General features: G+C 42.6%; 1 protein-coding gene across 1 annotated transcript in view; it reads right to left on the minus strand.

The window, feature by feature from the left end:
* The window catches only part of mad1l1 (mitotic arrest deficient 1 like 1), a 614,071-nt gene that overhangs the window by 27,255 nt on the left and 571,225 nt on the right, over positions 1-15,591 (minus strand). Inside the window, exon 17 of the mRNA XM_070856648.1 lies at positions 13,126-13,205. Within this exon, the coding sequence (XP_070712749.1) occupies positions 13,126-13,205 (80 nt within the window). The remainder of the gene's footprint in view (positions 1-13,125; positions 13,206-15,591) is intronic.

Raw genomic sequence — 15,591 nt, forward strand, 5'->3', positions numbered from 1 at the left:
ATGCATGGCAGATGCAGTATAATGTGGATAAATGTGAGGTTATCCACTTTGGGGGTAAAAACAGGCAGGCAGATTATCTGAATGGTGACAGATTAGTAAAAGGGGAGGTGCAACGAGACCTGGGTGTCATGGTACATCAGTCATTGAAGGTAGGCATGCAGGTACAGCAAGCAGTAAAGAAAGCCTTCATAGGGAGGGGATTGGAGTATAGGAGCAGAGAGATCTTACTGCAGGACCTTGGTGAGAGTATTGTGTGCAGTTTTGGTCTCCTAATCTGAGGTAGGCCATTCTTGCTATTGAGGGAGTGCAGCGAAGGTTCACCAGACTGATTCCCGGGATGGCAGGACTGACATATGAAGAAAGACTGGATCGACTAGGCTTATAATCACTGGAATTGAGAAGAATGAGAGGGGATCTCATAGAAACATATAAAATTCTGATGGGATTGGACAGGTTAGATACAGGAAGAATGTTCCCGATGTTGGGGAAGTCCAGAACCAGGGGTCATAGTCTAAGGATAAGGGGTAAGCCATTTAGGACCGAGATGAGGAGAAACTTCTTCCTTCAAAGAATTGTGAACCTGTGGAATTCTCTACCACAGAAACTTGTTGAGGCCAGTTCGTTAGATATATTCAAAAGGGAGTTAGATGTTGTCCTTATGGCTAAAGGAATCAAGGGGTATGGAGGGAAAGCAGGAATGGGGTACTGAAGTTGCATGATCAGCCATGATCATATTGAATTGCAGTGCAGGCTCGAAGGGCCGAATGGCCTACTCTTGCACCTACTTTCTATGTTTCTATGAAGCGAGTAATAGACTTCAAGAGGACTGGTGGAATGGGCAGACACATGGCAGACAAAATTCAACGCAGAAAAGTGTGAGGTGATACATTTTGGTAGGAAGAATGAGGGGAGACAATACAAGCTAAATGGTACAATTTTAAAGGGGGTGCAAGAACAGAGAGACCTGGGGTGTTAGTACACAAATCTTAAGATAGCACAGCAGGTTAACAAAGCTGTTAATAAAGCATATGGGGTTCTGGGTTTTATAAATAGAAGTATAGAGCACAAAAGCCAGGAAGTTCTGCTAAATCCATATAAAACACGAGTTCGGCCCCAGCCGGAGTATTGTGTCCAATTCAGGGCACCACATTTTAGGAAGGATGTGAAGGCTTTTGAGAGAGTACTGGAGAGATTTATTAGAATGGTTCCAGGGATGAGGGATCACAGTTGCGTGGATAGACTGGAGAAGCTGGGGTTGTTCTCCTTCGAGCAGAGAAGGCTAAGAGGAGATTGGCTAGAGGTGTTCAAAATCATGAGGGATTTAGATAAAGTAAATAAAGAGAAACTGTTTCCAACGGCTGAAGGGTCGATAACCAGAGGGTACCGATTTAAGGTGATTGGCAAAAGAAGCAGAGGCGACCAGAGGAAAAACCTTTTTACACAAGGAGTAGTTAGGATTTGGAATGCACTGCCTGATAGGGTGGTGGATACAGATTCAATAGTAGCCTTCAAAAGGGAATTGGAGAAAGAACTGCAGGGATATGGGGAAAGAGCAAGGGGTGGGACTAACTGGATCACTCTTCGAAAAAGCAGACTTGATGGGTCGAATTGCCTCCTTCTGTGCGGTACTAGTCTATGATTCTGCTTGTTGCTTTCTATCATGCAGCCAAACTCCTATTAACTCCTAAGCCTATCTTGTCCTTAATGAAAAACACACAAGACAAATAAAAACAAACATTTGTTTTGCTGAGCATGCAACACATTTACAAAAATAAAAATCACTTGTACATGATTATTCATGACAGCAATTATATCTTGAAAATGGACTCTCGCTCTATTGCATATTGACACTGTAAATATATGATACCTATTGTTATGGACCCTTACAATTTTCACATTCTGTACTGTGGTGAAAATTTGAGTGAGTTCATAGATATGTACTGATCATAGTAATAGATGGAGATCTTTATTGCTTTAATAACACCTAGGGTTCCTTCAGATAGAATGTAATGATATTGAGTCTTCATTCAATTCCTCCAAATGCAGATCCAGATTTCAGTTATGCCATTCCAGGGAATCAGTCCCCAAGGTAAAGAAGGGAAATTCCGAGATCTACATGGGGTATTGTTGCACATCTTACAGCATTGGCAAAGGCCTGGGAAAAGACTTCTCGCTCATCTAGCCACAAGTGACGCACAATTCAAGAAAACCAAAAAAAAGAGAAGGGGGAAGGTGCCTTTCGAAAAACTGCTTGAACGAACCATCGAAACGTATTTTAACATAAAGCGAATTCATGGTATGCATTTACCGGCCATTATTTTTGGCGCTTCTGTGATCCTATCAGATGAATGTTAAAAGGAGAAAACCTATTGAAAATTTAGCACTGCAATGTTGAAATTCAAAACTAAACATTCAATCATTTTCCTTTTGAATTACACTTGAAGGGATTTGATTTGACAAACCAGTGAGCACATTAGCTCGTCTCACTACGAGATTGAGCTACTGCTGTATGAATTGTGGATGAGGAATGAAAGGTACTGAGGTAAAAGCAGTGGTGCTGAATATTTACATCTGACATACCATAAGCTTTTTGCTTCTTTTTTGTCACAAGGATTTTATGCTTCCCAATGAAATCAGAGTGTGGTATTTAACAAACCAAATTATTGACAAAGGCACCCTAATTCACAAAGTCTTCAAGAAAATAGAAAGCCATGCATTTATATAGCTCCTTTAATGACCACCGGATGTCCCAAAGTGCTTTACAGCCAATTAAGTACTTTTTTCTTTAAGTGTAGTCACTGCTGTAATATAGGAAACATAGAAACATAGAAAATAGGTGCAGGAGTAGGCCATTCGGCCCTTCTAGCCTGCACCGCCATTCAATGAGTTCATGGCTGAACATTCAACTTCAGTACCCCATTCCTGCTTTCTCGCCATACCCCTTGATCTCCCTAGTAGTAAGGACCTCATCTAACTCCTTTTTGAATATATTTAGTGAATTGGTCTCAACAACTTTCTGTGGTAGAGAATTCCACAGGTTCACCACTCTCTGGGTGAAGAAGTTCCTCCGCATCTCGGTCCTAAATGGCTTACCCCTTATCCTTAGACTGTGACCTCTGGTTCTGGACTTCCCCAACATTGGGAACATTCTTCCTGTATCTAACCTGTCTAACCCAGTCAGAATTTTAAATGTTTCTATGAGGTCCCCTCTCATTCTTCTGAACTCCAGTGAATACAAGCCCAGTTGATCCAGTCTTTCTTGATAGGTCAGTCCCGCCATCCCGGGAATCAGTCTGGTGAACCTTCGCTGCACTCCCTCAATAGCAAGAATGTCCTTCCTCAGGTTAGGAGACCAAAACTGTACACAATACTCCAGGTGTGGCCTCACCAATGCCCTGTACAACTGTAGCAACACCTCCCTGCCCCTGTACTCAAATCCCCTTGCTATGAAGGCCAACATGCCATTTGCTTTCTTAACCGCCTGCTGCACCTGCATGCCAACCTTCAATGACTGATGTACCATGACACCCAGGTCTCTTTGCACCTCCCCTTTTCCTAATCTGTCACCATTCAGATAATAGTCTGTCTCTCTGTTTTTACCACCAAAGTGGATAACCTCACATTTATCCACATTATACTTCATCTGCCATGCATTTGCCCACTCACCTAACCTATCCAAGTCGCTCTGCAGCCTCACAGCATCCTCCTCGCAGCTCACACTGCCACCCAACTTAGTGTCATCCGCAAATTTGGAGATACTACATTTAATCCCCTCATCTAAATCATTAATGTACAGTGTAAACAGCTGGGGCCCCAGCACAGAACCTTGCAGTATCCCACTAGTCACTGCCTGCCATTCTGAAAAGTACCCATTTACTCCTACTCTTTGCTTCCTGTCTGACAACCAGTTCTCAATCCATGTCAGTACACTACCCCCAATCCCATGTGCTCTAACTTTGCACATCAATCTCTTGTGTGGGACCTTGTCGAACGCCTTCTGAAAGTCCAAATATACCACATCAACTGGTTCTCCCTTATCCACTCTACTGGAAACATCCTCAAAAAATTCCAGAAGATTTGTCAAGCATGATTTCCCTTTCACAAATCCATGCTGACTTGGACCTATCATGTCACCTCTTTCCAAATGCACTGCTATGACATCCTTAATAATTGATTCCATCATTTTACCCACTACCGATGTCAGGCTGACCGGTCTATAATTCCCTGTTTTCTCTCTCCCTCCTTTTTTAAAAAGTGGGGTTACATTGGCTACCCTCCACTCCATAGGAACTGATCCAGAGTCAATGGAATGTTGGAAAATGACTGTCAACGCATCCACTATTTCCAAGGCCACCTCCTTAAGTACTCTGGGATGCAGTCCATCAGGCCCTGGGGATTTATCGGCCTTCAATCCCATCAATTTCCCCAACACAATTTCCCGGCTAATAAGGATTTCCCTCAGTTCCTCCTCCTTACTAGACCCCCCGACCCCTTTTATAACCGGAAGGTTGTTTGTGTCCTCCTTCGTGAATACCGAACCAAAGTACTTGTTCAATTGGTCCGCCATTTCTTTGTTCCCCGTTATGACTTCCCCTGATTCTGACTGCAGGGGACCTACGTTTGTCTTTACTAACTTTTTTCTCTTTACATATCTATAGAAACTTTTGCAATCCGTCTTAATGTTCCCTGCAAGCTTCTTCTCATACTCCATTTTCCCTGCCCTAATCAAACCCTTTGTCCTCCTCTGCTGAGTTCTAAATTTCTCCCAGTCCCCAGGTTCGCTGCTATTTCTGGCCAATTTGTATGCCACTTCCTTGGCTTTAATACTATCCCTGATTTCCCTTGATAGCCACGGTTGAGCCACCTTCCCTTTTTTATTTTTATGCCAGACAGGAATGTACAATTGTTGTAGTTCATCCATGCGGTCTCTAAATGTCTGCCATTGCCCATCCACAGTCAACCCCTTAAGTATCATTCGCCAATCCATCCCAGCCAATTCACGCCTCATACCTTCAAAGTTAGCCTTCTTTAAGTTCTGGACCATGGTCTCTGAATTAACTGTTTCATTCTCCATCCCAATGCAGAATTCCACCATATTATGGTCACTCTTCCCCAAGGGGCCTCGCACAACGAGATTGCTAATTAATCCTCTCTCATTACATAACACCCAGTCTAAGATGGCCTCCCCCCTAGTTGGTTCCTCGACATATTGGTCTAAAAAACCATCCCTTATGCACTCCAGAAAATCCTCCTCCACCGTATTGCTTCCAGTTTGGTTAGCCCAATCTATGTGCATATTAAAGTCACCCATTATAACTGCTGCACCTTTATTGCACGCACCCCTAATTTCCTGTTTGATGAACTCCCCAACATCACTACTACTGTTTGGCAGCCAACTTGCGCACACAGCAAGGTCCCACAATCAGCAATCTGATAACGACCAGATAATCTGCTTAACTGATGCTAATAGATATTGGCCAGGACTCCCCTGTTCTTCTTCGAAATAGTGCCATGGGATCTTTTACATCCACCTGCGAGAGCAGGCGGGATGCCGGTTTAACTGTCATCCGAGAGACGACACCTCTGACAGTGCAGCACTCCCTCAGCACTGTACTGGAGTTTGAGCCTAGATTTTAGTGCTCAAGTCTCTAGTGTGGAACTTGAAGCTACAACCTTCCTAATCAGAGGTGACAGTGCTATCAAATGAGCCACAGCTGACACTTTACTATGCTAACATGAAGTTTCAACATTTTCTTTGGGTATTAGTGACCAAAACTGAACACAGTATTCAAGGTACAGTCTGACCAGGGCACTGTACTGCACTAAATTGGCCTAGCAATATGATTAAGTATGTGTGGTGCCCAGAATTAGACACAATACTTCAGCTGGGGACAAACTAGTATTTTATATAGGCTTAGCATAACATCCTCGCTTTTATACTCTATGTCTCTATTTATAAAGCCCAGGATTCTATATACTTTATTAACTTTTAACCTGCCCTGCTATCCTCAAAGATTTGTGCACCCCCAGGTCTCTCTGTTCTCGCACCCCCTTTAAAATTGTACCATTTAGCTTGTATTATCTCTCCTCATTCTTCCGACCAAAATGTTTCACCTCACACTTTTCTGCATTGAATTTCATCTGTCACATGTCCACCCATTCCACCAGCCTGTCTATGTCCTCTTGAAGTCTATTACTATCCTCTTCGCTGTTTATTACATATCCAAGTTTTGTGTCATAAGCAATGCCTCAATTTCAAAATTCTCATTGTTGTTTTCAAATCCCTCCATGGCCTCGCCCCTCCCTATCTCTGTAACCTCCTCCAACCCCACAACCTTCCACCCTCATCCCATTCATGAGATATCTGTACCCTCTAATTCTGCCTTCTTGAGCATCCTTGGTTATAATCGTTCAACTATTGGTGGCCGTGCCTGCTGTTACTTAGGCACTGAGCTCGAATTGCCTGTCTAAACCTCTCTGCCTCTCTACCCTCCTTTAAGATGCTCCTTATAACCTACCTCTTTGACCAAGCTTTTGGTTATCTGCTCTAATTTCTCTTATGTGGCTAGGTGTCAAATTTTGTTGTCTCATAATACTCCTGTGAAGCACCGTGGGACATTTTACTATGTTAAAGACGTTGTGTAATTACAAGTTGTCGTCATCTGCGAATTTTAAAATTGTTCCTTGTACCTCCAAGTCACTAATGTACATCAAAAACAGCAGTGGGTCCTAGTACTGAACCCTGGGGAACACCACTGCAGCTCCCCGTTTTCTAACCCTCAGCCAATTTTGTATCCATGCAACTACTGCCCTTTTTATCCCATGCGTTTCAATTCTGCTAACAAGCCTAATGTGTGATACTTTATTCTGTTCATTTTGCTTATTGCTGTTCATGATTAGTGCTGAATTTGCTGATGCCATCAGATCGCTTTCAACTTCACCTTTCCCTAAAATTAAACTTGAGACATCTGTTCTTCCTTCCATTCTGCTAACTTGCATGTTTCTGTACAGAATTGTATCTTCCACAGACTTACCTATTTAATCTACCTCCTTTTTTAGGTCCTTGGGTGCTTCCTCTGATTGCTCCAGAGTGAATCCACCTTCAGCTCCAACTCCGCAACGCGGTCTGTCAGGAGCTGGAGGCGGATACACTTCCCGCACACGTAGTCGTCAGGGACACTGGAGGCGTCCCTGAGTTCCCACATGGTACAGGAGGAGCATAACACGTGACCGAGCTCTCCTGCCATGACTTAACCCTTAGATAGGCAACAACAATGCTAAAGTTTACTCACTGTTATAACCCGGTTACATTTTCCAGTTCTGATGAAAGGTCATCGACCTGAAACGTTTCTCTCTCTACTGATGCTGCCTGAACTGCTGAGTATTTCTAGCATTTTCTGTTTTTATTTCAAGTTAGTACCGTGTTTCTCTCTGATATCAAAGTGAGTACAGAACCTGTACAGAAATAAGCAACATATATTGTTGGTATTGTTGAAAAATGTATGTTGACAAATATCTCTTGCTGGAGATCTTTGCACATTAAGTTACATCTTTATGCAACAGAAAATGGGGGAGATGGTTGACAAATTGATATTTATTAGATTTGCAATTATGTGGAAAACCATCTTCCCTTAACAGCCAACTTATTCCAGGTGAGAGCAGTCTGACTTTTCCTTCCCTTTCTATAACAATTTTAGCCTGAAACGGTGCAATGTTACCCTAAAGTCTGGTACACAATTTGCAATTTCACACAGGTTTTTATAACTTGGGATGGAAGTTGTACAACAATATGTTGCTGCTTTGCAACCCAGTATAAAAAAGAAAAAAAGATTTTACTGTGATACTTTAATGCAGACAGCACAAGCATTATTCATTATCCTGTATATTTGTATACAGTATGAAAGATGTACTAATAACTAGGAGACTTCAATAAAAATGTAAATCCCTGATAGAAATCAAATAAGATTGCAGCACACAAATTCTGTGGCTTGACATTTTTATAACAGGTTTATACAGCAAATTCCATCCCGGCATTGAAGCTAACATTTACAGCACTCCAGCACAAATCTAGCAGTGGAAACTCTAAATTTCATTCTGTAGATATATTGGTGGAACCTGCTCATCTTTATCCAAAAACTGGAAACTTAAAAGTTGAGTGGGATACTTTGTGTTAAATGTTTGGTGTCCTCCCTGTTTTGGTAGCCACAACATTGAAAAAAATCTATCCAACCCGCTAAGAGAAATTGCTTTATTGTCCCCTGTAGCTCTATTGAGATTCTTCATTTCAAGTTGGGCAGTACAGGTAGTTGAACTAATGGTCATCTGACGTCAGCCATAGAAAGCACTTCCACTGAACCAATAGGCATTGACAGCTTTTTCATTCCAGGATCACAATTCAAAGTGGTGAAAGAAAGAAAAAAAGTCTTGCATTTATATAGCGTCTTTCACGACCACTGTTGTAATGTACGATATGCGGCAGCCAATTTGCACACAGCAGGGTCCCACAAACAGCAATAAGATAATAACCAGATAATCAGTTTTAGTGACGTTAATTGAGGGATAAATATTGGCTGGGGATAACTCCCCTGCTCTTCTTCAAAATAATGTCAATGGATCTTCTAACTCCACCTGAGAGAGCAGACAGGGCCTCAGTTTAACGTCTCATTCGAAAGACAGTTAAATTGTTAAATTACACAAATGAAATATATTTCTCCACATTACAGTTGAAGTATATTTTTTTAAAAACATGGTCTCTTAACTTCTTTTCATTACCTGGCTGCACAATTGTCCTTGATGGTAATGGCATCAGACTGCGCTATCAGATCAAAGTAGAGTGGTAAATGTTATCTCTTGATCAATCTCTCATGACTTTAGGTTTGAGTGATATGTATGTGTACGCACGCGCACACACGTTGAATATGCAGAGAAAATTTAGGGCTCCAAGAGTTAATCTTTCTCATTTTCAGAAAGAAAATCATTCATGTCTTTCTCATTTACACAACACGCTTCAGCAACCTGTCCATGACAGAATGATATGGGAAGACTCATTTATTTCAAATCTCTACCAGACAAGGCAGAAACTCAGTGCCAAGTGAATATGTTGCTGTTTCCAGTCATATATTCAGGCCAGTGGTTTTCATACTTTCTACACATTGCCAGATTTACTGTGCATACAACCCATGTACTCCATGAAAAGTTGCAGATGGAAAAAATGTAAATAGAATTAAACCTCAAAGTTTATTTGATGTAATTCCATTTTTATATTGATTAAGCAACACAGACCCGACAACTTATTTAAACTGCAGTCTTGTTATTGCAGGTCTCTGCTTGGTGCAGCAGTTCCATTTAACTATACTGCCTTCTGCTCCTCAATCTCCACAATTCTTAACGCTATAAATAGACACTTGCTATGTGAATGAACTAAAAAAGCAAACTAAAAGCTAAAAGCATTCAAGCCATTTAAGAATTACTGTTTTTATCCATTTATTCACCAAAGAAAGATGCCAGACTTTTCACCCTTGCAAACATGAAGTTACCAACATCAGTGGATGGCTCCCCCATCATTTCAGGGGTGTGGAGGAAGAAGAGGAGCATAAAACCCTTCCATGAAAGATAATGGGCGTGAAATCCTGGCCTCGCCGGGTTTGTACGGACTACAGACGGACCCGGTGATGCCTCACAAAAGCCGGTTTTCGGCACGCACTGCGCATGCACCAAAAACCGGCTTTTCCAATCTGTCAAGATACCTCTTGACAGATCTTCCACATTCCCACAGCAAGGACATTCAGCTGGCGAGATTGGGTTATTTGCCCATCTCTTGTCCAGCGAATGTCCTTGAAACTTTTACGCCTGGTAAAAAAAGCAAGCACATAGCCTACCTTAACCAGCGTAAGAGTTTTAAGACACATAAAAATTAAAGTTGAACACACATTTTTAGAGTAAAAACCCTGTCCATTAAGGTAAGTTTATTTTAAACCCTAAATAAAACATTAAAAATCCCCCAAAAATATATTTTTTCTGAAACATTTAATTAACTTTAATTTCAATTCATTTTAAAGATGTGAATTTTTTTTTATTATGTTGTGTTTGGGTGTTTTCTCATTGACCGTAATAAGACCTCGGAGATACAGAGTTCCCATTACAATCGTTGAAAATACTGTACCGTGATTGGTTGTCCAGACCCACGTGACCCCAGCTTTTAAACGCAAACCTGGAGGACGGGGGCGCGATGCGATGCGCAGGAAAAGGCGGCGCCTCTGGGACCACCAGGTACATTCGGAGAAATATTTTGGGTCGAAGGCGTTCGTCCGAAGGAAGCCTCCGACTGAAATTTCAGGGCTATTCAGTCAGTAATGTCACCAAGTAGTCCAGAAGGCTGTAATTCCCTCTCGGCTAAGGGTCTCCAAGCTTTTTATACACTGTTTAGGTGCACAACATGTAGCCTTATGCACCACCGAGAAGGTACAAATTTAACGTTTCCATTGATTGGCATATATTTCAAGCTTCGATAGTAACCGTTATAGTTGTAGTTGTACAACCCTCCGAGATTTCTGCGCTCCTCCAATTCTGGCCTCCTGCATATCTCCGATTTTCTTTGCACCACTATTTGCACTGTGCCTTCAGCTGTCTAGGCCCCAAGCTCTGGAATTTTTTCCCTAAACCTCGCCACCTCTCCCTCTTCCTTTAAGACGCTCCTCAATACCTACCTCTTTGACCAAGCTTCTGGTCTTCTGTCCCAATATCTCAATGTGGCTCGCAGTCAAATTTTGTTTGATAATCGCTCCTGTGAAGTGCCTTGGGACATTTTACCACATTAAAGGCACTATATAAATGCAAATTGTGGTGTGTTGTGATTTCAAGTTTATCCACTGATAAGGCAATAATGCTACAAACAATACTTTCCAAACCCCATGAAATTTGAGCAAGATAAACCAGCAAGTCCAAAAAGAACTGAGTTGCCTGGATTTTGTGGGTTGGATATGGCCCACAGACCACGCAACATCCTCCGTTACTACGAGCATGGACACGTCATCCCTCTTTGTCCTCCTGTTTCTCTGGTTGACCAGCCATATGGCACTGCCCTTGCTTGGCTCCACTCCTACTTATCTGGATGAAGTCAAAACATCTCCGGAAATGGCTTTCCTTCCTGTCCCTCCCCATAACATTATCACCAGAGAGCCCAAGGACCTATACTCACTATGCAGATCACACTCATCTAAATTGTTTCACTACAACCACTTCCTTGTTGTTGGACTGCCTATCTCTTGTCACTGATGTCATTGCATTCTCTGAGCACTCACCCAGGCTGAAGAAAACAGTGTGCAATCTTAGCATCATGTTTGACCTTGACCGTAACTTCATATCCCACATTCTCTCTTTTAAAAAGACTGCTTACTTTCACCTGCACAAAACTGCCCCTGCCACTGAAAGCCTGTTCCATACTTTTGTCACCTCCCAAATGTATTTGTCCAATGCTCTCCATGCTGGCTTCCCATAATCTGTTCTTTAAAAACTCCAACTTGTCCGAACCACAGCTGTTCGCATCCTGCCCTGCACAAAGTCTCATTCACCCATCATTCCATCCTAGCTGACCGATTCTAGCTCCGTCAGTCAGTACATTCGACTTCAAGTCCTTGTTACAAATTCAAATCTCTCGATAGCCTTGCTCCTCCTCCAGTCTTGCATTTCCTCCTGCATACTTCTGTTCTCCTCTCTTGAGCGCATCCATGGTAGAGCTTTCAGTCACCTTACCTTGTTCTTCCTTATAGATCTTCACCTTCTACTTCTCTGTCCACTTTTAAGAAACGTCTTAAAACACAGAAAGTGAACAGATTTGTAAAGATTTCCAGAAGGTAGAGGATGGAAGGACGGCATTGGAATAGTTGAGTCTAGCGATTACAAAAGGCACAGGTGAGAGTTTCAGCAGCAAAGTTAGGGGCAGAAATAAGCAAAGTGACGGATGCGGAAGTAGGTAACCTTTGCGATGAAGGTAATGAAAAGGACACAGGGCACAACTTGTGGCTGAATAGAAAGCCTAGATTAACAGTCTGGTTTAGCCCGAGACACTGGCCAGGGAGGGTGAAGGAGTCAGTAGTGAGGGTTTATGCTGGGCCGAAACTGTGGGGGGGAAAAAAAGGAGGTTGGAGATGGAGTGGTAAGTTTGCAAGGACAGAGGGGTCAAGCGTGTAAAGGGGAATCCTTCAGGGAAGGGAGCTTACCACCCCTATCCAGTTCGGCATATACATGATGACTCTAGTCTGTACTATAGCCACTGAAGTGATTTAAGCAGGCCATTCAATTGTAAACTGCTGCAAAGCAAAGAATAAGGCCCATCCCAGAGCAACATAAAATAGGCAATATACATTGCCTTGCCATATCCCGAGTATGTGTGTGTGTGTATATAAAATATGTATGGAATTGGTTGCTATTAGGGTCTTTTATTTGCTCAATGGTCTCATGTAAGCATCTCACAATCCTTTTGTCACTTCAAATTGTTATTGGGTGCTCTCCCCCTTGTTCCCCTCCTACCCATGGTCTTCCAGTGTCACTCCAATCCGGGCATGCTGTCTTCTCAGTCACGCTTTAGAGGTCGAGGGAATCCTTGGGTTGTTCTCAAGCGACACTGAAACTAGGTTAAATAACTACTTTGTCAATCGTTTAACTCCAAGTGCTTGGGGGGCAACTTTATCCGAACTCACCGGGTGGGAAACCTACGGGATCGGGCGGAACTGTGATTCTGCACCCCATCCAATTTTACTTTCCACTGACTGACTTCAATGGAAAGCAAAATCAGGTGGGATATAAAACCAGCTTTGCCCCCAAATCTGTTAGTTACCTGATGGGCGGGTTAGGTTAAAATTACCCCCTTACTGTTTTGCAAAACATTCCAACATCAATTTTAGATGCATCATTTGGACAGATCAACATGTTTGCATTTAGATAGTTTTTGAAGGATAGAATATGGTTGCAGTTTCCTCGAGTCACTAGGATACACCATTTAAAGTTTATTCCCATATATATGTGATCTCTGATTTACACTAGTACAGCTTGCATTTCTAACAGTTTTGAGAAAGAGAAAGAGGAGATTGGGAAGGCAAATACAACTATGGAATAGATCTATCATACTGCTATATTATCGTTGCAGAGAGCTGTTGGAGCACGTAGTGCTTTGTCACGGGAAGTCGTTGAAGCAAAGTCCTTTTGATCTATTAAGACAAAACGCATAATGTTTGGAGCAGGAAGATACAGGATAATGAGGACAGTGAGATCAGTTTGGATTGCTCTAGCAAAGACCCCACACAAACATGAATGGCCTCCAATGGTGCTGGTACTCCAGTGTGTCATTTTGGCTCAGTTAATAACATTCTTGCTTCTTAGTCAGAAGGTTGTCAGTTTGATTCCCACACCAGCACATAACATATAATGACAATCCAGTGCAGTATTTTGGAGGAGACATTAAAGGTTTCAAGCACTATTAAAAAGAGTGGAGAGGTGTTCCAGTATCTAGGTCAACATTTCTCCTCAATCATCGAAACAACGGCACCAAAAAAAACAGATTAATATTCTTTCATCTCATTGCTGTTTGAGGGAAACAGCATTTTGCTGTGCACAATGGCTGCCATGTTTGCTTCCATAAGTCACTGCACTTCAAAATAACTCATTGTGAATTGCTTTCAAATGTTCATGAGACACATGATAAAGTGCCACATAAATGCAAGTCTTTCTTTTCAAGTCTTTTCATGAGGTTTCACAGTGAATAATCTATCTGCTTACAATGTGATCGACTGCTCCAGCTGATACCAGTCTTACATTTAGCTACTATCATGGCTAGCTCGATTAAAATAGACATCAATAGATGATTAAAATAGATGCCTGTATTTATACCAACATGAATTAAACACAGAATTTTTAAATCATTAAGGTTGAATCTTAATGAGCTATTTCTGCAAGAGGAACAGGTCAGTTAAACTCTAGTTTCTGAGCTGCAGAATTACTAGGAGTTTATCACACAAGTAATTGCTTTCTGGGAAACAGCTAAAGTCGATCTTTACAGGCACCTAGTAGTCTTCATGTGCTCTATGTTGCATTTATGCCCAACTTTATCTCCAAGAAGTCACTTCTCTCACTTATATTTCAAAATCTGGCATCATTCTAGCTTCTACACTCTGTCAGCCCATAATTGAACTAAAGGACATGTCTTTCCTGAAACATATACAGGTGCAACACCCCGAATCCGGAACCCTCAGCACCGAGGCCATTCCGGATTTTGCATTTTGTGGACTTTGGAAAGTCTTTCTGACATCACGAATCCGGGAACACCCAAGCCTGTGGGGTGGGGTGGCAGGTGGGGAGGTGCTCGCCGGTCGATGAGGGCGTCGGGCAGAGCCCCGCCGCGGAGCAGCTGGTCGGGCGGGGCCCCCGTCGCGGAGGAGCTGGTCGGGCGGGGCATTGTCACCGGCCGGCGAGGAGGCCCGAGGTCGGGCGGCGAGGCCCGAAGACGGGCAGCGGCAAGGGGTGGTGTGGCGAGGTGAGGCCTGAGATCAGGCAGCGGTGGCACCTTGAGTTCAGCAGGGTCTGGATTCCGGAACATTTTACGGATTCCGGACGACTCTGCCACCAATTGGTCCGGATTCCGGAACTCCAGGTTTTGGACGCTGCACGTCTCCAACAAAAGAAAAGATGATGCAGATAATGGAGAATAAATGCAAAAGATGTGGGAAATGTACAAGTCAGAAGACATTTACAGTAACCAATCTTTGTTCTTTCAGATATTTTGTATTTCTAGCATTTCGTGTCAGTCAATGAGTTTGAGGCGGGACGGGACATACGATGGGATTTATAGCAAACGGTGTATTTTACAGGAAACGGAGTCTATTTACTCAGCAAACATTAGCTATTTAAACAGAGTCTTGCTGCACTACAGCAAACAGAACTACAGCAGTCTCCCAATAAAAGCTGGATTATTTCTCCAGCAAAATGCAGTAAGTGGAGGATAGTTACATAATAGAAATTATGTCCGGCCTCCAGGCGTGATTGATAGGGAATCATCTCCATTCTGGCCGGGTTTGTGTTGTCGCCATATGCAGATTTTCTGATGTTGTATACGTCCAGTAGACTGATAATATCCCGAGTGATATCTCAACTTTAATCAATTACTAAACTATTCCGAGATATCAAACACCTTCCACACCAGCATGCCACACATGCTGATCCACTGGACTGAGCTCCCATTAATACTTGAAACAGTTACAAATTTCAGTAATTCTCTTGAGTCATCGGTCTCCCCGGTAAGTGGAGTCATCGGTCTCCCCGGTAAGTGGAGTCATCGGTCTCCCCAGTAAGTGGACCCATGTCTCTCATGATCAGGATTTGGTGAGTTCAACCCACACTACCATCTGAATTTAAACCATTAGTTCTGTTGCCAGGCTGTTAATGCAGTTGGGACTCACCAGTCATAGGCACTGCTTCATCAAAACCTAAATCCAATGCCTTGTCCAATAGATCACGAGCTTCAGAGTGGAAGCAAGTTTTGCTCGACTCCGATGGACTGCCGATGATTTTATTTGCATTTGTCTCCAATAACATAAGCCC

Source organism: Pristiophorus japonicus, chromosome 15 (assembly GCF_044704955.1).
Source record: "Pristiophorus japonicus isolate sPriJap1 chromosome 15, sPriJap1.hap1, whole genome shotgun sequence".
NCBI lineage: Eukaryota > Metazoa > Chordata > Chondrichthyes > Pristiophoridae > Pristiophorus > Pristiophorus japonicus.